This window comes from Mesoplodon densirostris, chromosome 9 (genome assembly GCF_025265405.1).
Source record: "Mesoplodon densirostris isolate mMesDen1 chromosome 9, mMesDen1 primary haplotype, whole genome shotgun sequence".
NCBI lineage: Eukaryota > Metazoa > Chordata > Mammalia > Artiodactyla > Ziphiidae > Mesoplodon > Mesoplodon densirostris.
The window spans coordinates 51,418,624-51,442,878 of record NC_082669.1 but is presented as its reverse complement, the minus strand read 5'-3'; the positions used below and the strand labels follow the sequence as shown (position 1 = coordinate 51,442,878).

At 39.6% G+C, this 24,255-nt stretch overlaps 1 protein-coding gene across 2 annotated transcripts in view; it reads right to left on the bottom strand.

The window, feature by feature from the left end:
- Positions 1-24,255, bottom strand: part of ICA1 (islet cell autoantigen 1) — a 153,321-nt gene that overhangs the window by 30,010 nt on the left and 99,056 nt on the right. For both annotated transcript variants that reach the window (XM_060108014.1, XM_060108015.1), the window contains 2 exons: positions 11,843-11,968; positions 10,546-10,644 (listed from right to left, as the gene is read on the bottom strand). In XM_060108014.1, the coding sequence (XP_059963997.1) occupies positions 10,546-10,644; positions 11,843-11,968 (225 nt within the window). The remainder of the gene's footprint in view (positions 1-10,545; positions 10,645-11,842; positions 11,969-24,255) is intronic.

Here is a 24,255-nt window from a genome sequence, read left to right as displayed (position 1 = left end):
ATCCTTCCGTTCGATTAGGCTTCTCTCCTCATGGTCTCCTGTGTGTTAGTTGCTCCCTTCCTATCTTTGCTCATTCTGCTGCTTTAACCTAAAAAGCTCTCTCTACCTATCTGTCTATCCTCAAAGTCCTATCAGTCTCTGCAAAGTCCAGACCAGTTACTACCATTTTCCATAAAGTGTCATTCACTGAGCATGCCAAATTCAAGAACGTCCTTCCATCTCCAAACTGCACTTACAGTTTTATTAGTATTTCATTATACATATCCTGTATTATGTTTTGTCTTTTAAAAATATTTTTTAAATTAGAAAAGTAATAAAACCACATGTAGAATGTTTGGGAAGTACAAAAGGAAAAATTACTCATAATTCCATTTCCCTAAAATAGTTACTATTTTTATAATATTTCCTTTCTGTTTTTTTTCTTACTCATATGACTTATACAATTGGAATCCTTGTTTGTATAGTAGATATTTTTATAGAGCATAGATGCCCTCTTAACCAATTTAATTTATGTAGGTATTTCATAATCAAAACAATTTGAGTGCAGAATATAAAAAAGATTTTATATATCTTAAACATTTAATAGTGAATTTAAAAAATATAAATGTTTAATTTATATTGCCAATATTCTAAGGTAGGGTTAAATGTTCTCTTTGAATATATGTCCCCTGATTAGGATTCTGAAGCATTTTCTTGCTTAAACCACATCCATAAGGCATTGCCATCGTTTTTAATGATTCTCTATTTCTGGACATTTAGATTAGTACACTCAGTCAGTGAATAGTGTTTGAGCACATACGAAGGCCAGGAGCTGTGTTGGGTGCTGGGGATACATGGTGCACAAGACAGACAAAATTATCAGCTAGTGATGGATCCAGGCAGAGAACTGATATAGGGGGATAGAAAGTGATTGGGTCATAGGTAGCAGGTAGCAGGAATGTCCTCTCTTAGAAGTGATATTTCAACTAAGAGCTAAATGGCAGGAAGGAGCCATCCACATGCAGCTCAGGAGAACCACGGGCCCCAGGTGCAAAGGCCTAGCGGTAGGAACAGCTTGGCTTGTTTTGGCTGTAGAGTAGTGGGTAACAGGACAAGTCTCATGAGACTGGGATAAAGAGGTCAACAGGGGTCACAGAGGGAGAATGTTCCTTTACCCACATTCCTCAATACTTAACATTTTGCCCCCATTAGTTTCCTTATACTCTTTTGCTCTTTCTGTCTCTCTACTGCATGACAACTAAATGGACTCTATGATCCTTGGCTGGAGGGGGAAATGCTATGAAGGACAGCATTGGAACAAATGAAGCAATTGGAATATGGACCATAGTCTTGGTGTTCATATATATATATAATGTGTGTGTGTGTGTGCGTGTGTGTACACCCAAAGGCATCTGGTAAAAGCTGGGCACGTGTGTGTGTGTGTGTGTGTGTGTGTGTGTGAATTTTGGAAATGTACAACCACAAGGAGTAGTTGAACAGATGTCAAGGACTTACTCTTTTCAACTGAGCTGCCAATCACGGCACTGTATTCACCCACACACTCATACACACCCCACTTCCAGCAGTTTTATTCTCTAAAGAGTGGTCCAGCCCTGGTCAAAGTGAAGCCAGGAGAATTTCCAGAGAAGGCTCCGTTGGCTCCAAGTCTTGCTTTTAGATTCTGTGACGCTTTGCTCAGGCCTCCTGGTTTGCTCAGTTATCTTCTCTCTGCATTTCCTTTGTATCAATCAGCACTGGCAGGGCCAGGACAGCTGCTCTCAGCTGGCCATGTCTAGCTGCCACAGTGCTCGCCTAAGCCCCTGAGATGCCCTTGACAGCTCCATGGTTATCATCCCTTCTGTCTCTAGCCTGACCTCCCCTCAGAACCACACTCCAGCAGCTCTCAGACAACCCCTTTGTGATGTAAACCACTTATTCCTTCTTTTCAACCCCTGCCCCTGTTGGGCCATTAGCAGGCACTCAATTGTTGGCCCCCTGTCACCACCATCACGGTTAAGTCACTATTGTGCTTCACCAACAGAATGGCTGCAGTTCCAATTGCTACTTTATTATTAATAATTCCTGTGACAATCACTCCTTCCTTCCTACTATTACCATTGTCCTTAAAACAATTTTGTTGTTGCCACTCAAGAGAGGTGCTGTGTATGCACCTGTTGGTTGATAAATTAATGTACCTAAGGTTAAACTGCAAAAATTAGAGCTCTTTAGCTAGGAAATTCAAAGGCTAGGGGAATAATATGAAAAGCCTTATAAAATCATAAGCAAAATTAATACTGAGCACATGGGCTCATTTATTAAATATTAGAATTTTGAACTATGGGGACTCGTGTGTGTGGGGGGGTGTGTGTGTGTGTGTATCTTTACTGAGATATAATTCACATACCGCAGAATTCACTCATTTAAAATGTACAATTCAATGGTTTTCAATATAGTCACAGTTGTGTGATCATTACCACAATCAATTTTAGAACATTTTCAGAAGGCGTCTCTTGAAGCAAGAGAGAGTTTTAGATCAAACTAAGCTATATGTTCCTCTACAGAGCAAGGGAAAAAACCCTGCAACACCACATATGGAACTTGTTTCTTACAAAAGATGGTACACATTGAAGATATAAAGAGGCTTAGAGGAACTCTGAAACATTATGGAGGACAAATCATGTCTGCTTTCCTCCTTCAAAATCAGTTCCCGGGTGTGACTGTCAGATACAGGATATTCTACATGGTGAATCACGAGGTTTTCCAAGGTTTGATTATAAAGGCCCAACTGGGGGCAGGGGGGTAGAGGTGAATTCTTCAGATTAAAGTCCAAAACTCAGCTGAAAACACTTAACCCTATAGCATCCTTAAAAGTCAGAGGTGACAGCGTCTTCTGTGTGACGTGAACATCTGCTCAGGCAAAATGAATCTAAGAGGCCTGGCTGACTGTGCAGACAAGGCAGCCATCAGATGGAAGTAGTTTGAATCACTGGCTGATGGAAGCCATGTTCAAATCCATGTCCAGAAATAAAATGTCAAAGCATTCTGTTTCTAAACCCCAAACCTTCTAGGCCCTTCATTAAAATTGCTTGTGAAAATCACTATGAATTAGAAGCAATACAACATCATATAAGACTGAAAGGTTTTCTGTGAAGGAGGGAATGTTTTTAGACCAAGTAACCTTTCTCTGTTAAGGCTGCACTGACATGCTAATAGTTTCCATCAATGCTTAAATGGTTTCAGGAAGCACACACACAATATGTAAGATCAGCGTGACAGAGGAAACTTACAGACCGAGCTTGCAAAAGTGTCTTAGAAAGGAAACAGCTTAATATAATAAAGGGAGTTACTACTTCCTGTATTAGGAAAATAAAAGCAACAGCAACATTCATCTGAATGAAAGCAAAACTACTCAGCAAAACAAATTTCACAGGCAAAAGGACAGCAATCAGCCCTCATCTAATGACCTAAATTTAATGTTTAACTTTGACAACTGGGTAACGTTTCCTCTAATCTTTATTACTTTTAATTTTCTTAGGCTACTTCCCATTAATTACACGATATGTATATAAAGGTGCCAAATAATTGTTTATAAAAGGAAATAAAAGTGCTCAAAATAGCACGGCATGGTTAAAAGTTGCTGAACTCAGTTGGGTTTGTGTATATTTGTGATTGTATAATTAGTAGCACATGAGGAATAAAAAGCAGAGGCCATGATGATGTGTATGAGCCACATAATTTATGGACATTTAGCTCACATGTCCTCCCCACCCATGCAGCTATAAATTTATAAAGGCACTGTACAAGGAACACAAATTAATCTAGGACCAGAAGGTACTCCTGAATTCTACTGTAGAACAAAAAAGTTAAACAGTAAAACTAGAGAAAAATAAACACAATCTATTCTTTAAAATAAGATGGGGACTTCCCTGGTGGCACAGTGGTTAAGAATTCGACTCCCAATGCAGGGGATGCGGCTTTGATTCCTGGTCAGGGAACTAGATCCTATGTGCATGCCGCAACTATGAATTCTCATGCCACAACTAAGACCCGGCACAACCAAAAAAAAAAAAAAAAAAAAAAAAGATGGAAAATTAGTACTGGGAAGGCATCATAGTGTACTAGAAAGAGATGGACTTCGTTAATAGTTCATGTAGTGCTGTGCCATGGAAAAGGGTCTTCACCCCGAAGGAGCCTCTGTTTACCCATCAGAACAAAGGAGACAAGTAAACCCTTCTTGGGACATTGTGAGGACTAACTGAGATAATGCCTTTGCAGAGTACCAAGCTCATAGTAAGCACTCAAAAAGTGCTTTCTTATCAATGACTTTTAAAGATCTAAAAGGAATTAGATGTCTTAAGGGCTCATTTTGTGTTAGGTACCGCATTCCATGTTTCATACATCTCTCAAAACCCAGATAAACACTGTCTTTCTGATTTCCTGACATGGACATGGAGATCAGGGGAGGTGAAGTAATTTGCTTAAGGCCATTCAACCATTAACAAGTAGAAGCAATATTTAAATCCAGGTCTTTACAATTCTACAACTAGTTAAGAAACTGTATTGAATAGCCAGGCCAAGAATATTTACTGAATTCCCCTTTCATATGAAGTGCCAAGGAGATGGAGAGGACTTCATTTCAAATTCTAAAGGAAGGCTCATGGTATCCGAGGACTGACATATAAAAGATACTTTTCACCTTCAAGCAAATACTTTAAAGTGCTATTTTTAATTGAAAATTTATAGCTGTACTTTTTAAAGGTGGCGATTCTGCTTTCTCTACCCTCCTGCCTCATGGCCAGAATGCCACCTGAAAGAAGTGCCACAAGGCAGAGTGAAAGAAGCATAAGCATCCCTGTTTCCAGATCTACCACATACTGGGCATGTGGCCTTGGGCAAATTACTAGACCTTTCTGAGCTTCAGTTTCCTCAGTTGAAACATGGAAACAAGAACAAATATGCCCACTTCCCCAAGGCTACTTTGAGGATTAACTAAAATATATGCACTTTCTATATGTCAATGCGGAACCTAACATATTATTCATTATAAGACCCAACCTTGGTACATTAGAGTCACACGTACCATGACAAATTCTTCTAGACATTATTGCACTTCACCCTTAGCAGAGCGCCTGGCATAAATAACTACACATACAATGATAATATTTTTTCCTTTTCCCTCAAGGAAGAGGTAGAAAATAAGAAGAGGTGGTGAGGAGAGAAGCATCTTACTGTTGTGAACAGGGCCTGGGCTACCAGCTGCCCTGAAGAACCAATGTCAGTCATCAAGGATGAATGGATGACCAGCCACACTTGGGTTTGTCCCCATCCAATCTGAAATACCTCAGATTTCAGTGGTAGCCACGGTCAGTCTCTCTACCGCTCCTCTCCCAGTGACCTGGATGCATCCCAATTTGCTGTTGGCAATGATCTGGCTTGGAGCAGCTTGGGGAAAAACATCATTCTGCTAAATGCTGTGTAAAGTAAAGACACTGAGAAAAAACTTGAAAGTCTAAAAGGATATTCTGGATGTTCACCATGAGTAATTGCCATGTTGGGACTGGCAACTAAAATTGCATTGCAGGGATATTTACCCAATTTTCATAAAAACTATTATGGCTTTATTTTCAAAGTAAGTAACTACAGAGCCATGTGGCTTGTCGGTAAATGTTCAAGTGATTAACTGAGAAATGGGGTGGGTGGAAGAAGGCTGTGAGGCATACGAATTTGAGAAAAACAAAATTTAGAAAAAGATGTTTTTTGAACTGTGAGAGCTAAAAGCATTTGAGTCTGTAGAACGATGTTCCATATAACAGTGCTAAGTCCTAGACCCCAGGAGAGAGAGGAGGGAACATTGGCACATCCATCTCAATGGATATTTTTGAACATGCACAGTTAGGTTTTCAAATTCAGGTTTCCTTAGAGTTAAAATCTTGGCACAGACCAAGAGCCAGTTGCAAAGCCAAAGTGCATTTTTTAGAATTAGCCCTGTTACAGGGGTGGGACACCCTCCTGCTTTTCTGGGGTGCAGGCTGGCCCTGCCCTCTCCTATTCCTGGTGGGAATGACCTGAGCCCAGACCAGGGTCTGCAGGGAAGAAGGGCTGCCAGAGCGTCTGGGGGAGTAGGGTGGGAGGAGCTTGGGTTTCCCTGGGCAAGGTTAGTGAGACCTCCTATTGCACTGCCATAAAGCCTTGCCTGTGCAAAACTAATAACCTAGGGTGAAAATGGTGCATAAGAAAGTAACTGAAGCTGGGCTCCAGAACCTGACAACCACAACAAACCCTTGTGTATCGATACCGCCAATGGCTGTCTTCTGGACCCACTACGGATTGTTTAATAAGTCCATCCCTACCCTACCCTCACCCCCGCCCATGGAGCTCCTGGTGCCACCACCAAGGCTGCCACACTCACAACCACCACCACCACACGGCTGGGCAGAGCTAGACTTAGAGCCAGATCTGGCTGGCTCCAGGCCTTGTGCTCCCACATGCTTTGATTTATCCCATAACTAGAGTCAAAAACCAGCTTTCCTCCCCAAAACACTGCAGTGGGGCACATCACAGGACTACACTCTGCTACTGACCATTGCCATTCAATATAGGTCCTCATTTCTTCACAAATACCAGTGCAGAAGGACATGCCTTCCCTTCAACCAGCCCCCAGGAGCATGTCCACGTCTTCAAAGGGCCCAATGCTCACTTTTCCATAAAGACATCCAACTCAGCGCATGTGCCAGCACGCCAGATAGGGGAGAAAAGGCTACTGGTACAAACAGAATTTTAGATTTTCCAATGAAAAGCCACTTGACTCCTGAGGGCTATTTTTTTTTTTTTCTTAAAAAATGTTTTTTTTTCCTGATGCCTGTTCTGGATATGTGGGGAAATGTGTAAGTAAGTGACATCCTGAAAGGATGAAGCAAATATGACCACATCTGAAGGCTGGTAATTTAAGACAGGTACTGCTTTCCTATAGAAAGCATTTCTTTTAGTTTTTTTCCAAAAAAAAAAAAAAAGTTTTAAACTCTTAGTCTAAATTACTTTCTCTAAAACAGCTTTCAAGATAGGGCTAGTCACATTCCATTCCTATCCCCATGACTTGATAATTTCTACCATGTAAAAGACATTCCCGAATGATGTGGAATCAGTATAAAATTAACACACTAATGATAATTCATGCAAAATATATATGTTAGTAGCATTGTAATGAACCAATACATATTTATTGCTTGAAAATATGAGATTAGGGAATTGCTTCTTTTATGGGAAACCACTCAAAAGATAGTCTTTCAACTTTCAACTCAGCTGTTACAATTATTAGATTAAAATTTTTTTTTGTTAACTTTAAATTTCAAGGCTAAATTTTCCATAAAGTTAAAATGCTACAAAAATGTATTTATCACGAAACTAGAATGATGAAGGAATATGTCAATAAATGTAGAATCAATATAGTCAGGCCTGAATAAAAATGTAATAGCTGTTGTCACATAAAATAGTACAACAAAATATTCCTAAAATGTCAAAATAGTCACTTGGAAAAATTTCAAGTTGTGTGAGGTGAAGACTCATTCACTTTTATAATAAAAATATTATACAAGAAAGAATTACACATATTTTCTAGAGAAAGGCTCGTTAGAAATAAAACGAACTTCTGGAACACGAGTTACATCTCTGTAATTCTGCAGCAAAAGACTCTTCCCTCCAAACAGGATGCACTGAGTGTTTAACACATTAATTATCATCCTTCATCAAGCATAAAACTAACAGTCAGGAAATACAGCTGCAATAGCACAATTATCAACACACTCAGACTACGCCCCGCAGCAAAGAAAGCAAATGGGTTGCTTTTCATTAACAGAGCTTGGCACACCTCCCCAAAGACAATGTTTTCCTTCCAGCCAGCATCCCAAAAGGCATTTAAGGGGCTATTTGCTTAGGTAAATCCAAAGAACAAGTAAATCATGAAAATATTTAATTAAATTTCAAAATATTCATTATTGATATACAGTGCCATTCATATATATACATATGTGTGTACACATATGTATAACTATAAGTATTGAAAGATGATTTGATCAAGCCAAAATCTTTTATATAAAAGACTTGTATTTTTAAAACATTATTAGTGCAAAAGGGTTGGTAAGTAAGGTTATAGTCCATGCTTGACTGTGATACATAAGGTATTCATGGTTTTCATTCTCATAGTTTGTGGCATACAATATGATATGCAACGTGCCTCCATCTGTGCAGTAATGGGCTGGGTAATAACAGTGTTCTATGACACGGGTTTGAGTCCATATAAAGAAAGTAATTAGCTACTAGCTTCAGATTCTAATATAACATGTCATCATTGAAAGCCTAGATGAATAGCATTCTAAAGAGATAGTAAAAGCATAGTTTATTTGGTTGACTTCTGGACACTTAACATTCTTAACATTATTATAACCTTATTACACCTTAACAGATGTATTATTACTCCTACCGAATTTATATTACAATGGAACTATAAACTGTTACTTAAACCATAATTTAAGGAAGGCTTGGGGGATGTAAAAGGCAATGGGTAGGGGCTTCCCTGGTGGCGCAGTGGTTGAGAGTCCGCCTGCCGATGCAGGGGACACAGGTTCGTGCCCCGGTCCGGGAAGATCCCACATGCCGCGGAGTGGCTGGGCCCGTGAGCCATGGCCGCTGAGCCTGCGCGTCCGGAGCCTGTGCTCCGCAATGAGGGAGGCCACAACAGTGAGAGGCCCGCGTACCGCAAAAAAAAAAAAAAAAAAAAAAGGCAATGGGTAATCATCTGCCCAAAATATTTGGAATTATATCTGAAGCACTGCCATCAAACTTTCACTAAATTCTCTGCCCAGAAAGCCTCTAGCATAATCAGCTTGGTCCTCTCTGCAGGAAAAATATCACAGCAAAATTTAAGGAGTCATATTTTCCTCAGCACAGAAGGCCAGGGATACACATAGGATTCTTCTATGCTTGTGGCACAACTTCAATTTCAAGATTTTATACTGTACTTTATATGCAATTAACTCAAATCTGAACCTCTTTAAAACTGTATCTGAGATAGGCATTATCTCATCTTCCATCTGGCCAACTTGTGTTATGTACAGTTGTCTTTCAAATGACTGATAACCTTTGTATTTATTATAATATAAACTCTGACACACATTTATGCCCTAAAACCTGACACTTGCTGCCTTACCAAAGATTAATCCATGGGATTCTGCTCAGGCCTGTGTAAGAAATGTGAGTAGTGTGAGTTATAATAACTTTAATCAATCTGCCTTTGTCGGGATAGCTGCTTCCTAAGGCACCGAAAGCAGCAGTAAATCACAGAGAAGGCACGCAGTCCTTACCAACAGCTGTAACATAGCCAGTGTGATAAGGAAGGCTGAGGGTTCGCTGTGTGCAGAACATCTGGCTGGACCAAGGACGATGCACAAGAAATAAAAGGTCCGTCCCCTCAAGTGCTTATAGTTTAACTGTTTACACTATGCAGCATGTCAGCAAGCACCAATGAAAGAGTAAGTGACCAACTGACAAGGGGATCAGGAAAAACAAACTCGATGGCCGGGGAATCTGTCTGGGGTCAGGTCAGGTACATAACAAGGTGAGGGGACTGTCTTGCGTTCCTCTTGGGACCTCCAATTAAAGGGCCATAGTCTTAAAGTGTTTCTGTCTTAGTACTTTTGTAGATGCAGTGACATTATAAGCATCTCAAAATCAAAGAGGTGTTTTAAGGCAAAAGAAAAAAGAAAAATCTTCTTAATGTTTTGTCAAGCAAAGTGATGAGACCTACTTACAAACTGCCTGAAAAATTAAAAGCAAGGTAATTTCAAGGTGAAGTTTAACTAGTTCTTTCCTGGTCTTTTCCTTTCAGAGATATGACCTTGCAACAAAGCACCCTGTGTTCTGTCACCATTCTGAAAATCCTTTTAGAACCCAAATCACTTCCATATCTTGATATGTATTCACCCTCAGCAACCATTACAGAGCAAAATGATTCCACCTTCAGTTGTAATACTGAGAACCTGACATTTTGCATGTATTCCTTTTGAGTTGAGAAATCATTGAGTTTAATGTTGCTTCTTCAATTAGAAAATATGACTGTAGTGTTAGGAAAAAATCATATTCTATATTGGATGGTACTCACAGAATAAAATGATATTTGTTAGAAGGAAGGGAAGAAAGGAAAATGCCTTCTTAAGTGAGTATATTTTAATTTAATAAGTAAAAAGTAATAAAGTGTACTAGACTTGCACAACTTTTTCTTTAGCAATGTCAAACAAGTATTTTAAAGGAGCAGGGTCAATCATTAGGCTCAAGTTCACCACAATTCATCTCCCAGTAACAAGTACCATGGTTCAACCTGTGTTTTTGGATGGCTGTGGCTTATCGTTGCATTGAATACTGATGTGGTAAAAAAGACCCTACTAGGGGGCATAATTGTCTCTGACATTTAGAGTCTGTTATAATAATGATGCTTGCTTCAATAGACATTGCTGGTGATAGAAACAAATCTTTACTTTTTATAAGATTTTCTAACGGCCTCTCTAGCTCTCATACCTTTAACGTAGTGAATTCATATGGCTGATAACCTTTGAAGCTCTCATGGATGGCTGCCATAGTGTGAGAAGTTTTCTCCCAAAAATGCAGCAGAGTGGTCTGTAAAGAAAGACAGTGAAGCTATTAGCATTTTAAATGCCCAGATCTAATCAGAGGTCCTAGAGAAGTGTGCCCGTCTGTGGCTTTCAAAGTTTTGTTTTTTTTTTTAAATATTTATTTATTTATTTGGTTGCACTGGGTCTTAGTTGCAGCATGCGAATTCTTAGTTGCAGCATGTGGGATCTCATTCCCTGACCAGGGATCGAACCTGGGCCCCCTGCATTGGGAGCATGGAGCCTTAACCACTGGACCACCAGGGAAGTCCCTCTCAAGGTTTTCTAAAACACGATTTTGACTTATCTCTGCAGCCTTGTTTCCTACTATGCCCCTACTTACACCCTGTATTTCAGCCAAACTTAATGGCTCCCTGTCCCCCTACAGCTCATGCTGCTCCACCACCTGGGACATTCTCCTCTCCATTCTCTTTGTACTTGTCCCATCTGATCCATCCTCCAAAACCCAGGGCTACTCATTAACAATGGACTTTTGTGATTCCCTCAGTTGATTCCATTTCTCCCTCTTCAAGCCTCCATTGGATTTTGTAGATCTCATTTCACTTAGCACACCCTGTTCTGCCCCTGAGGTGAAGAAAATATAGTCAGACGTTACTGTCTCTGACTTCCTTTCTAAATTTTAAGTTCCTTGAGGACAGGAAGTCTGGTTTTATCCACTGTATATTCTCTACAACACCCAGAGTTTGCCTCCCACCCTCAGTTGGTGCTCAGTAGTACTGCTGATGGATGCCGAGGGCCATTCTGAAGGAACTGACAGGCAACGAGGAGACAAAAGCAAGTTCATTAAATTATGGCAACCTGGTGAGGAAGTGACCATGCCATGAGAATTACAGCAACAATGCTAAGGGAGTTCAGCAGAGGCTTACTGAAGGAGGGGACACTCTGTCTGGTACCTCAGAGTGGAATTTGGAAAGGCACAAGTGGAGAGGGAGAGCACGCAGGCAGAGGGAACCACCTAAATAAATGCAGGGAAGTGGGGAATTACAGTGTATATACAGGGAATAGCTAACATTTGGTTTGATTAACTGTAGGATGCTAAAAAAGAGAGATGTGGGAAGTAAATTATGAGAAAGGCAATCTGAACTTCATTATGCCCAAACCATACTTTGGGCTCAAACACCATTTTTCTGTTATCTAAACCTTGTAACATTCTTGGTCTGCTGCATCAAACATCACTTGGTTACCTGGTATGTCGCTAGCATGTGAGACAAGAGATTGCATCTGCTCGCTCCCAGAAGATCCACTTTTTGACACACATCCATCTTCAATTTGTCAAAGCTTTTTTTGGCAAGGCGAACTTGTGTTTGCACCTATGAAAGTAAAAGAGAATCTCTGAACCACTCAAACTATTTGGTTAAAATTTGTCAGTGAGAAAACACCAATAGCGGGATTAACTCTTTCACGTAAGAAAACACCTTTGAAAATTCCAGGCAAGTGAGAAGACACTACAATATCCATTCTTTACTTCCAAAGGACCTAAACGACAGTACTGTATATCATGATTTTACAGCAGACTTACCATCCTAGTATTTTTCTCAGTCGAATGGTAGAACTCCTCTCCTCTCAAGGCATTCACAAACTGACCATAGTGGGAAGAAGTCTGGAAACACGCAGGGTGGAAAGGGGATAATATTTGCCTTACTGTTTTCCTATGGTCCTTTGAAGCTGACTTCCCCATATACTCTACACTCTCCTTCCCCTAATGCTAACATCTTACATAATATGATACATTTGTTAAAAATATGAAATTAACACTGATACAATCCTATTAACTAAACAACAGATGTTATTCAGATTTCACCAGCTTTTCCACTAATGTCCTTTTTTTCTCTTCCGAGATCCAATCTAGGAAATTGTGACACAGCCTAAACAACTATCCCCACTGACAACCTTTCAACTTTTTATTATTGCATATGTACACCAGCAATCCTCCATCCATCCCTAAGCCGTGCAGTAATTCAGGGATGGAGGGAAGGTCAGGAAGATTCAGAAATGTTATTCTACATATTAGTTGATAATAATACAGAAAGTTTTAAAATTTAATACAGCTACATTAAAAATAGTGGAATCAAAATTTCCCCTTCCTCTAACCTGAAGCATCACTATATCCTATTTTAACCAGGGAAAGGTATTCACATATTAATTTATCTCAGATAATTCATGCAGTTGTAGTTACCAGGTAGGTAACTGGGAGTTGGGAATAATGCTGACTCATTAATGGTAGCTCTTTCATCACAGGATACCTCAGGTGGGTATCTCTGGGGACTCGAGGACAATGTCTACATTGATCACCATTATATGATAGGCACCTGGTGACCTGGTACAAAGCAGGTGCTGAATATATATTTGGTAACTGAATCAAGAAACTTTCCAGACCATTTCTAAAGGTAAAGTACCTGAGTACCATTTTAAAGTAGAACCTTTAAAGTAGTCTTAAAAGTGATAGTTTTATTTTTTAATAAAAATAAACATGAAGATTATTTGATTTAAAATATATTAATTTTACCACTAATAATTTATATTCACAGCTTTTAAAATTATAGGGTATTATACAGTAATAGTAGCAATTGACACAATTGTTATCATTTGTAACAATTTAACAATCAAAACAATTCAACAAGATATAATTCAAAATTAATATTATACAATCGACACAAGTGAACAATTAATACAATTCACTCATCACATGTCAGCTTTATTCTCTGTTAGCCTCTGTTATTGCACTCTGATGGCTGAGGGTAAGAGGCTTCATCAGGGGAAGTAACTGACAGGTAGGGCTGGCATTCTAGATTAGCCTGCCTGACTCCAAAGCCACGCTCTTCTGCTGCCCCAAACGACTTCCACTAACCATTGCAAAATCAAAAACTCAAAATTATGATTCTACCCAGAAGCACAAGTTTTCCTGTAGGCTTCTATGGAATTGGAAAATAATCAGGCAGTACATTTAATACCATATTGAATAGGGTCTTGTTTCTGTAGCTGTGTAAAGCATTTCCTAAGAATTCCTCTGTATTCCTAAGTCTACAGAGCTTGGAAAACCAGCAAATGAAGCCATCCAGCTCCTCTCAAAGCACCCCATGAGCTTAAATAAATCCCAGAACTCGATCATTCCTCACTGTGGAGTGGAGAGACCCTAGGGAAAGCTACTGGGGCGTGCGGACTATAAAAAGAGTTAGGATGTGTTAAGTATCAGTGATTTTCTGCCCTCCTTTGAGAGGAATAGGGATGATACAAAAGAGAAAACCCAAGTTCCTGAAGGGAGAAGTGGAAGAGTGTGGAGGGCAAGAAGTTTAAGCAGCTGAGAGTTTCACTGCAGGCCCCCACTGGTTCACCCGTTGTTCTAGCCAGGAAGAACACCGCAACTGGGATCCTGAGAGGCATCTGTCTTTACCCTTTCTTTCTGAAGAGGGAGGACATAAATACACGTGTGAGCTTTCATGTATGCATTCATTCAACACATGCTTAGTGAGTGTGAGCGCCTATTATGTGTCAGGACCAGTGCTCGGCGTTGGGAGGTCTGTAAAGGAATGAGACACATAGCAGGCGGTCAATAAATACTTAAGAATGAATGCACAGAGGCACAAGGACCCCTTAGTCTTTTAGAAAAGACAGGCAAGTTAGCAACTATATTATAGTACAATGGGAAAAGTAAAACAACAGAACTAAGAGTGAAGACAGAGGTAGCACAGACAAGGGAATGATTAATGCTGGGGGTGGCATGGGCAGGGGTGTTGATCAATGACATTAAAACCCCAGCTACAGGCTTTCTAGTATCCACATCCTTAGCCCTGTAACTTTGTAGTCTCCTCCCACTCTGACACTGGGCTTGGTATGTGACTTGCTTTGGTCAATGGGCCAAATGTGATAAAACTGGAAGCTTGGGGAAAAAAATGCTAGCATGCTTACACTTTCTCCCTCCCTTCTCTGAGACTGCCGCAAGAACATGCCCAGGTCAACCTGAGAATGTGCCTGGGCTGGCCAGTTGGAGAGGTGCTGAGGCTTGTGCATGCAAGAGACACGAGGAGGAGAGCCCAGTGGTCCCAGCAGATCAGCCTTTGGCAAGCTGATGCCCAGACATGTGAAGGAGGCCAGCCACGGTCAGCAGAGCCTCTCCCCTCCCCACAGCTCACGGGTGAGCCCAGCAGAGACCAGAATTGCTGTGCGAACCCACAGACCTGTGAGCAATAAGAAATGCTTATTGTTTTAAGCCATTGAGTGTTACAGTTGCTTATTTCATAGCATTATTGGGGCCATATACATAACTGATATAAACGGTAAGTAAGGGGCAATGAAGGCTTCTGAGATGGCGAGATATCTGAGGTGAGTCTTAAGGCATGAATAGGAGTACATAGTAAATACAAGGTAGCCATAAGGCTGCCCTGCTTATGCCGAGGTTCTAGATTTTTCTAATTAAATACAAATTACTTTTCTGTGGGGATGTGAATTTTGCTTTTTCCTTTACATTAACATAATCAGTTACACATAGATATTCTTTTATCTTAGAAGAAAGCTTAATTCTTTTATAGATATTCTTTTATCCTAGAAGAAAACTTAATTCCCTTGCTTATAACACAAAGCTCATGAATTAACATACATTGAAATGTGCCCTAATTTAATTTTGTTTGAATTTTGTAAAGTAATTTTAGAAACCTAGAAGACGACTTCAGCACTTGACCCAGTGAGTTCTGAAAGGCCATATGCTTTGTGTGTCAACAATGATTATTAAAATACTTAATGCACTGCTGAGTTGCCAAATGTTGAGCCCTTCCCTGCCAAACAAGGAGGATGTTACACTGTTGGGCATTTTGAATACGGCAAAGTTCATTTAATATTTTGTGCTCCATGTCTGTTCTCTAAAACACATTTCCAGTCTGCAGCCCGAGGACAAAACACCAAGGACACAGGCGAGCATAGGCCACCATCAAGAGTCTAATTTCATATGCTTCCAGATGTACTTAAGTAAAAAATGTTTTGATTATTATTCCTTTCAATCCCAAATAAATTATATTCAATTACAGAAACATCTTGAGGAGCTCCTGTAGTTTTCAAGGTTCTTTAAAAAAATCTTCAAATAAATGTATCTTTTTTTATTTCTTAATTGTACTCCTGTTGCCCCGGCTTTGTTCTTTTATTCTCCAAGCTCTAGGAAATGATCACATATATTTGACCCGCTTTAGCATGGGTCCTGCCTTCCCAAGGCTGCAGAAATTCAATTCACCAGAGAAAGGAGTAATGTCCTGTGTGCCAAAACTACAGGGCACTTCTCTGTATTTACTCGTCCTAACCTGAAACTCTACCTCTTAGCCCCAACTTGAACTACATATGATGAAGCCAAAGCTATTTGGACTCAGTACAATCTGGCCTCTCCATTCAGTGGGAAAAGTCTTCATATTACTACACAACCAAATAATTTGAGAGTAGCTTTGCATTTTTTCCTAGTCTTTTCTTTCCTTTAAAAGTAAAATAAAGCCACACCCCCCATCTTACTCTTACTTTTACATTGTCTTCTAGAAGATGGATTTGCCTCTGTCCCTCTATCCACTCACTTAGTAAATATGTACTGAGTGTCTTCCACGTGCCAATAACAGCAAGCAAAATGGAGGCCTCATGATGACAGTCCAGTGGGCATTTTCATAGCGGTGAGGAAATAACTACAAACTGAGTGAGGTGATCAGAAGGAAAGCCACGCAGTTCCATAAGAATGATTTACCAAGAAATCTGAACAAGAGTATATTCTGGGAAGTGGTGCTCAAGCTCTCTTCTGAAGGACTGAGCATGGTTAATTGTGCAAGGACAGAGAGCTCCAGCAGGGGGAGGAGGATGTGCAAAGGCCCTGGGGTAGAGGGCAATAAGACAGGCCCCAGAAAACTAGTGCAGCTGGATTGCTGACAGCAAACAGAAAGGTGGTATGAGATGAGGCAAGAGAGGTGGGCTGGGGCATATCTCAGGGCCTTGGAGGTGTGCTCAGGATTTTAGTTTTTATCCTAGAAGCAGTGGAAAAACATTGGAGTCTTTGAAGCAAGGAAGAGATAGAACCCTATTTTCAGTTAGAAAAGATCACTCATTGCAGTGTGTGGATGGATTGGAGGGAGATGAGAATAGATGAGGATAGATCTAGAGTCAAGGGGAGAGATGATGGTAGCTTTAAACTTGGGTAGTGATGCTAGATATGGAAAAGAATGCTCTGATTGGAGAGATATTTAGTAGGTAAAACAGACTGGACCTGGTGAGGGGTTAGATGTTGGGGGTATAGAGGATGACTCCTATGTATCTGACCACCCCAAGCCCAGTATCACTGTCTAATTTTCCTTTTCCACCAGGTGATTCTACTCATGTCAGTTCTTGTAGACACCTCAGACCACATCAGGATTCTTGGCTTGCTTTCTCAACCAGTTCTCAATACTCCTCCCTAATTAACTTGATCTATTCACCCCTATCTATGCATCCTGCATTCAGAGAAAAATTTTAAGATCAGAGAATAGACGAATTACTTCTTTTGACTTTTAGGAAGGTGCCACAAGAGAAAGTCTAGCCTATCTGAAGTCACTTGGAAAACAGAAGGTCAGATATTTGGCTTCATTAAAAGAAGACTGTTTTTCTGAGGCCAACATACTAAGATCTCTAGAAGGTCAGATGATCAAACATCTTGCTGAGTCATTTTACTGGACCTGATTTATCCTATACTTATCCATTGATGGTAGGAGCAATTCTGACATTGTATTATGCACAGAAGTATGTATAAGTGACTGGGTGTGCACCATGCTTGTGTGTGGGCAGCCACGTGTAGACTTTAGGAGCTATCTATTTTTGGTCTTCCCTTAACAAAACCCTCACCCTGCTTTCAAAAATGTTCCTTTTCTTTATTCTAATAATTCAGCTTAAATGGGGGTTGTTGGTATGCTCTTTTATAGACCACCCCTCCACTCCTACTGACTGGCCCAGGGATGAGCACCTTAACCCAAGTTGAGTCAGTCACAAGGCACCATGGATGCCTGATTCAGGGAAAGGCACTTGGTTCAAGCTGGACGAATCAGAGCCCTTCCTCAGGATCTTTTAACTTGGAACTAGAGAAAATAAGTCTCAATCCTTTTCTAGGGACTTCCTGCACTAAGGGCAGGAAGTCGTGGCATTTGAATTTCCTGTGGTATGATGAAAATTGGTCTGAGAGAATAAAGGCAACATATAGAGAAAAGCATAGAAGAGACAGAGTCCTAGTGGCATTCAAATTCCTGGGTCCCGCTGTCCTTCCTATGGTCACATGAGATTTCTCCCTTTGCCTCTATTAATTCAAGTTTCTGCTATGCGGAACCAAGCACTAATACAGGCTGCTCACTTTTGCCTTCTTGGAAATTCATATGAAATGTTCTATGATAAGGATCTTTTTTTAACTTTGATTATTCCAGGGTTTCTAAAATTTTATTTAAACAGAGAACCCTTCCCATATTTCATATACCACCTATTACATGCAATACATTTTTTAGGGGGGAAATCCCTGTTTTACAGAAGAAGAAATCACGACTTAGATACTTAACTGATATATAAAAATTAGAATCAAACTCAGGTGTGTTTGGTTCTCTAATTGATGCTCTTTACATTAATCCATGGGGCACAGGGTAATTGATCTACCATTGACCACGTAACTCACAGTGTTCCAAGTCTATGACATGCACAATAGGTGCAGGTACCATTTCAGGAATCGACTATGCTGGACTTATCAATTTAGATGTAGGCATCGGGAGACTCTCAAGCTACATAGCCTGAATAGCACTTCTATCAGAAATCTAAGGCTGTTTAGCTCAGACTCCTCAACAAAGTGGAAAGAAACCCGTGCATCAAATTCCCTTAGGTGCACAGTGGTCAGTGGATTCCCTGATTTCTAGAGGAAAAATATGCAGAGAGGTTATCTGTTTCATTCTGTGCCTAGAAGCTGATGCCAGCACTGTTACCACCACTAGCATCACCACCACCACCATCATCATCATTATTTCTTTTTTAAGGTTTAATTAAGTTTTTAATAGGGTAAACATTAATCTTTTTTTTAAACATTTTATTGGAGTATAATTGCTTTACAATGGTGTGTTAGTTTCTGCTTTATAACAAAGTGAATCAGCATACATATACATATATCCCCATATCACCTACCTCTAGTTTCTGCTTTATAACAAAGTGAATCAGCTATACATATACATATATCCCCATATCTCCTCCCTCTTGCGTCTCCCTCCCACCCTCCTTATCCCACCCCTCTAGGTGGTCACAAAGCACCAAGCTGATCTCCCTGTGCTACGCAGCTGCTTCCCACTAGCTATCTATTTTACATTTGGTAGTATATATTAGTCCATGCCACTCTCTCACTTCGCCCCAGCTTACCCTTCATTACTTTTTTTTTTGCAGTACGCGGGCCTCTCACTGTTGTGGCCTCTCCCGTTGCGGAGCACAGGCTCCAGACGCGCAGGCTCAGCGGCCATGGCTCACGGGCCCAGCCGCTCCGTGGCATGTGGGATCTTCCCGGACCGGGGCACGAACCCGTGTCCCCTGCATCGGCAGGCGGACTCTCAACCACTGCGCCACCAGGGAAGCCCAACCCTTCATTACTTTTAATCAGCTTTATTTATGAGGCAAGATTTAATTTTAGGTGTACAACTCGATGAGTTCTTGGACAAACGTACACAATCATGCAACTACCATCAGAATTATGATATGGAACATTTCTATCACTCCTTAAAGTTCCCACTGCAGTCAATTCCTTCCCTCAAGTCCCAACCCCTGCCAACTATGAATCTGCTTTCTGTCACTACAGATTAGTATTTTCTAGAGTTTCATATCAATGTAGTCTAGTTTTTTTTTTATGACTGGATTCTTTCACTCAGCTCAACCCCTTGGAGATCATTGTTGTTACGTGTATTTACAGTGTGTGCTTTCTTATTTCTGAGTAGTATTTAATGGTATGGATACAGCGCAATTTGTATACTCATTTGGGTTGTTTCCAATTTTAGACTATTTTGAATAAAACATCTGAGCATAAGGTTTTGTGTAGACATGCTTTTAATTCCTCTTGGGCAAATATCAAGGAATAGGATTCCTAGATCATACAGTAACTGTAACTTCACTTTTATAAGAAACTGCTAAACTGTTATCCAAAGTAACTATATCATTTTGCATTCCTACCAACAATGAATCCAAATTCCATTGGCTCCATATCCTCTTTAACACTCGGTATTTTCTGTCTTTTAAGTTCTATCCATTCTAGTGGATGTGTAGTTATAGTTATTATAATTTTAATTTGCATTTCTCTAATGACTAAAGATGTTGAAATTCTTTTTATGTCTTATTTGCCACTTATGTATCTTTTTTTTTCTTTTTTTTTTATTTTACAAATTTAATCAGTTATACATATACATATGTTCCCATATCCCCTCCCTTTTGCGTCTCCCTCCCACCCTCCCTATCCCACCCCTCCAGGCAGTCACAAAGAACCGAGCTGATCTCCCTGTGCTATGCGGCTGCTTCCCACTAGCTATCTACCTTATGTTTGGTAGTGTATATATGTCCATGCCGCTCTTTCACTTTGTCACAGCTTACCCTTCCCCCTCCCCATATCCTCAAGTCCATGCTCTAGTAGGTCTGTGTCTTTATTCCTGTCTTACTCCTATGTTCTTGATGACATTTTTTTCTTAAATTCCATATATATGTGTCAGCATACAGTATTTGTCTTTCGCTTTCTGACTTACTTCACTCTGTATGACAGACTCTAGGTCCATCCACCTCATTACAAATAGCTCAATTTCATTTCTTTTTATGGCTGAGTAATATTCCATTGTATATATGTGCCACATCTTCTTTACCCATTCATCCGATGATGGACACTTAGGTTGTTTCCATCTCCGGGCTATTGTAAATAGGGCTGCTATGAACATTTTGGTACATGTTTCTTTTTGAATTATGGTTTTCTCAGGGTATATGCCCAGTAGTGGGATTGCTGGGTCATATGGTAGTTCTATTTGTAGTTTTTTAAGGAACCTCCATACCGTTCTCCATAGTGGCTGTACCAATTCACATTCCCACCAGCAGTGCAAGAGTGTTCCCTTTTTTCCACACCCTCTCCAGCATTTATTGTTTCTAGATTTTTTGATGATGGCCATTCTGACTGGTGTGAGATGATATCTCATTGTAGTTTTGATTTGCATTTCTCTAATGAGTAAAGATGTTGAGCATCCTTTCATGTGTTTGTTGGCTGTCTGTATATCTTCTGTGGAGAAATGTCTATTTAGGTCTTCTGCCCATTTTTGGATTGGGTTGTTTGTTTTTTTGCTATTGAGCTGCATGAGCTGCTTATAAATTTTGGAGATTAATCCTTTGTCAGTTGCTTCATTTGCAAATATTTTCTCCCATTCTGAGGGTTGTCTTTTGGTCTTGTTTATGGTTTCCTTTGCTGTGCAAAAGCTTTGAAGTTTCATTAGGTCCCATGTGTTTATTTTTGTCTTTATTTCCATTTCTCTAGGAGGTGGGTCAAAAAGGATCTTGCTGTGATTTATGTCATAGAGTGTTCTGCCTATGTTTTCCTCTAGGAGTTTGATAGTGTCTGGCCTTACATTTAGGTCTTTAATCCATTTTGAGCTTATTTTTGTGTATGGTGTTAGGGAGTGATCTAATCTCATACTTTTACATGTCCCTGTCCAGTTTTCCCAGCACCACTTATTGAAGAGACTGTCCTTTCTCCACTGTACATTCCTGCCTCCTTTATCAAAGATAAGGTGACCATATGTCCGTGGGTTTATCTCTGGGCTTTCTATCCTGTTCCATTGATCTATCTTTCTGTTTTTGTGCCAGTACCATACTGTCTTGATTACTGTAGCCTTGTAGTATAGTCTGAAGTCAGGGAGCCTGATTCCTCCAGCTCCATTTTTCGTTCTCAAGATTGCTTTGGCTATTCGGGGTCTTTTGTGTTTCCATACAAATTGTGAAATTTTTTGTTCTAGTTCTGTGAAAAATGCCATTGGTAGTTTGATAGGGATTGCATTGAATCTGTAGATTGCTTTGGGTAGTAGAGTCATTTTCACAATGTTGATTCTTCCAATCCAAGAACATGGTACATCTCTCCATCTATTTGTATCATCTTTAATTTCTTTCATCAGTGTCTTATAATTTTCTGCATACAGGTCTCTTGTCTCCTTAGGTAGGTTTATTCCTAGATATTTTATTCTTTTTGTTGCAATGGTAAATGGGAGTGTTTCCTTGATTTCACTTTCAGATTTTTCATCATTAGTATATAGGAATGCCAGAGATTTCTGTGCATTAACTTTGTATCCTGCAACTTTACCAAATTCATTGATTAACTCTAGTAGTTTTCTGGTAGCATCTTTAGGATTCTCTATGTATAGTATCATGTCATCTGCAAACAGTGACAGCTTTACTTCTTCTTTTCCCATTTGGATTCCTTTTATTTCCTTTTCTTTTCTGATTGCTGTGGCTAAAACTTCCAAAACTATGTTGAATAAGAGTGGTGAGAGTGGGCAACCTTGTCTTGTTCCTGATCTTAGTGGAAATGGTTTCAATTTTTCACCATTGAGGACGATGCTGGCTGTGGGTTTGTCATATATGGCCTTTATTATGTTGAGGAAAGTTCCCTCTATGCCTACTTTCTGCAGGGTTTTTATCATAAATGGGTGTTGAATTTTGTCAAAAGCTTTCTCTGCATCTATTGAGATGATCATATGGTTTTTCTCCTTCAGTTTGTTAATATGGTGTATCACGTTGATTGATTTGCGTATATTGAAGAATCCTTGCATTCCTGGAATAAACCCCACTTGATCATGGTGTATGATCCTTTTAATGTGCTGTTGGATTCTGTTTGCTAGTATTTTGTTGAGGATTTTTGCATCTATGTTCATCAGTGATATTGGCCTGTAGTTTTCTTTCTTTGTGACATCCTTGTCTGGTTTTGGTATCAAGGTGATGGTGGCCTCGTAGAATGAGTTTGGGAGTGTTCCTCCCTCTGTTATATTTTGGAAGAGTTTGAGAAGGATAGGTGTTAGCTCTTCTCTAAATGCTTGATAGAATTCGCCTGTGAAGCCATCTGGTCCTGGGCTTTTGTTTGTTGGAAGATTTTTGATCACAGTTTCAATTTCAGTGCTTGTGATTGGTCTGTTCATATTTTCTATTTCTTCCTGATTCAGTCTTGGCAGGTTGTGCATTTCTAAGAATTTGTCCATTTCTTCCAGATTGTCCGTTTTATTGGCATAGAGTTGCTTATAGTAATCTCTCATGATCTTTTGTATTTCTGCAGTGTCAGTTGTTACTTCTCCTTTTTCATTTCTAATTCTATTGATTTGAGTCTTCTCCCTTTTTTTCTTGATGAGTCTGGCTAATGGTTTATCAATTTTGTTTATCTTCTCAAAGAACCAGCTTTTAGTTTTATTGATCTTTGCTATCGTTTCCTTCATTTCTTTTTCATTTATTTCTGATCTGATTTTTATGATTTCTTTCCTTCTGCTAACTTTGGGATGTTTTTGTTCTTCTTTCTCTAATTGCTTTAGGTGCAAGGTTAGGTTGTTTATTCGAGATGTTTCCTGTTTCTTAAGGTGGGATTGTATTGCCATAAACTTCCCTCTTAGAACTGCTTTTGCTGCATCCCATAGGTTTTGGGTCGTCGTGTCTCCATTGTCATTTGTTTCTAGGTATTTTTTAATTTCCTCTTTGATTTCTTCAGTGATCACTTCGTTATTAAGTAGTGTATTGTTTAGCCTCCATGTGTTTGTATGTTTTACAGCTCTTTTCCTGTAATTGATATCTAGTCTCATAGCATTGTGGTCGGAAAAGATACTTGATACAATTTCAATTTTCTTAAATTTACCAAGGCTTCATTTGTGACCCAAGATATGATCTATCCTGGAGAATGTTCCATGAGCACTTGAGAAAAATGTGTATTCTGTTGTTTTTGGATGAAATGTCCTATAAATATCAATTAAGTCCATCTTGTTTAATGTATCATTTAAAGCTTGTGTTTCCTTATTTATTTTCATTTTGGATGACCTGTCCATTGGTGAAAGTGGGGTGTTAAAGTCCCCTACTATGATTGTGTTACTGTCGATTTCTCCTTTTATGGCTGTTAATATTTCCCTTATGTATTGAGGTGCTCCTATGTTTGGTGCATAAATATTTACAATTGTTATATCTTCTTCTTGGATTGATCCCTTGATCATTATGTAGTGTCCTTCTTTGTCTCTTCTAGTAGTCTTTATTTTAAAGTCTATTTTGTCTGATATGAGAATTGCTACTCCAGCTTTCTTTTGGTTTCCATTTGCATGGAATATCTTTTTCCATCCCCTTACTTTCAGTCTGTATGTGTCTCTAGGTCTGAAGTGGGTCTCTTGTAGACAGCATATATATGGGTCTTGTTTTTGTATCCATTCAGCCAGTCTGTGTCTTTTGGTGGGAGCATTTAGTCCATTTACATTTAAGGTAATTATTGATATGTATGTTCCTATTCCCATTTTCTTAATTGTTTTGGGTTCGTTATTGTAGTTCTTTTCCTTCTGTTGTGTTTCTTGCCTAGAGAAGTTCCTTTAGCATTTGTTGTAAAGCTGGTTTGGTGGTG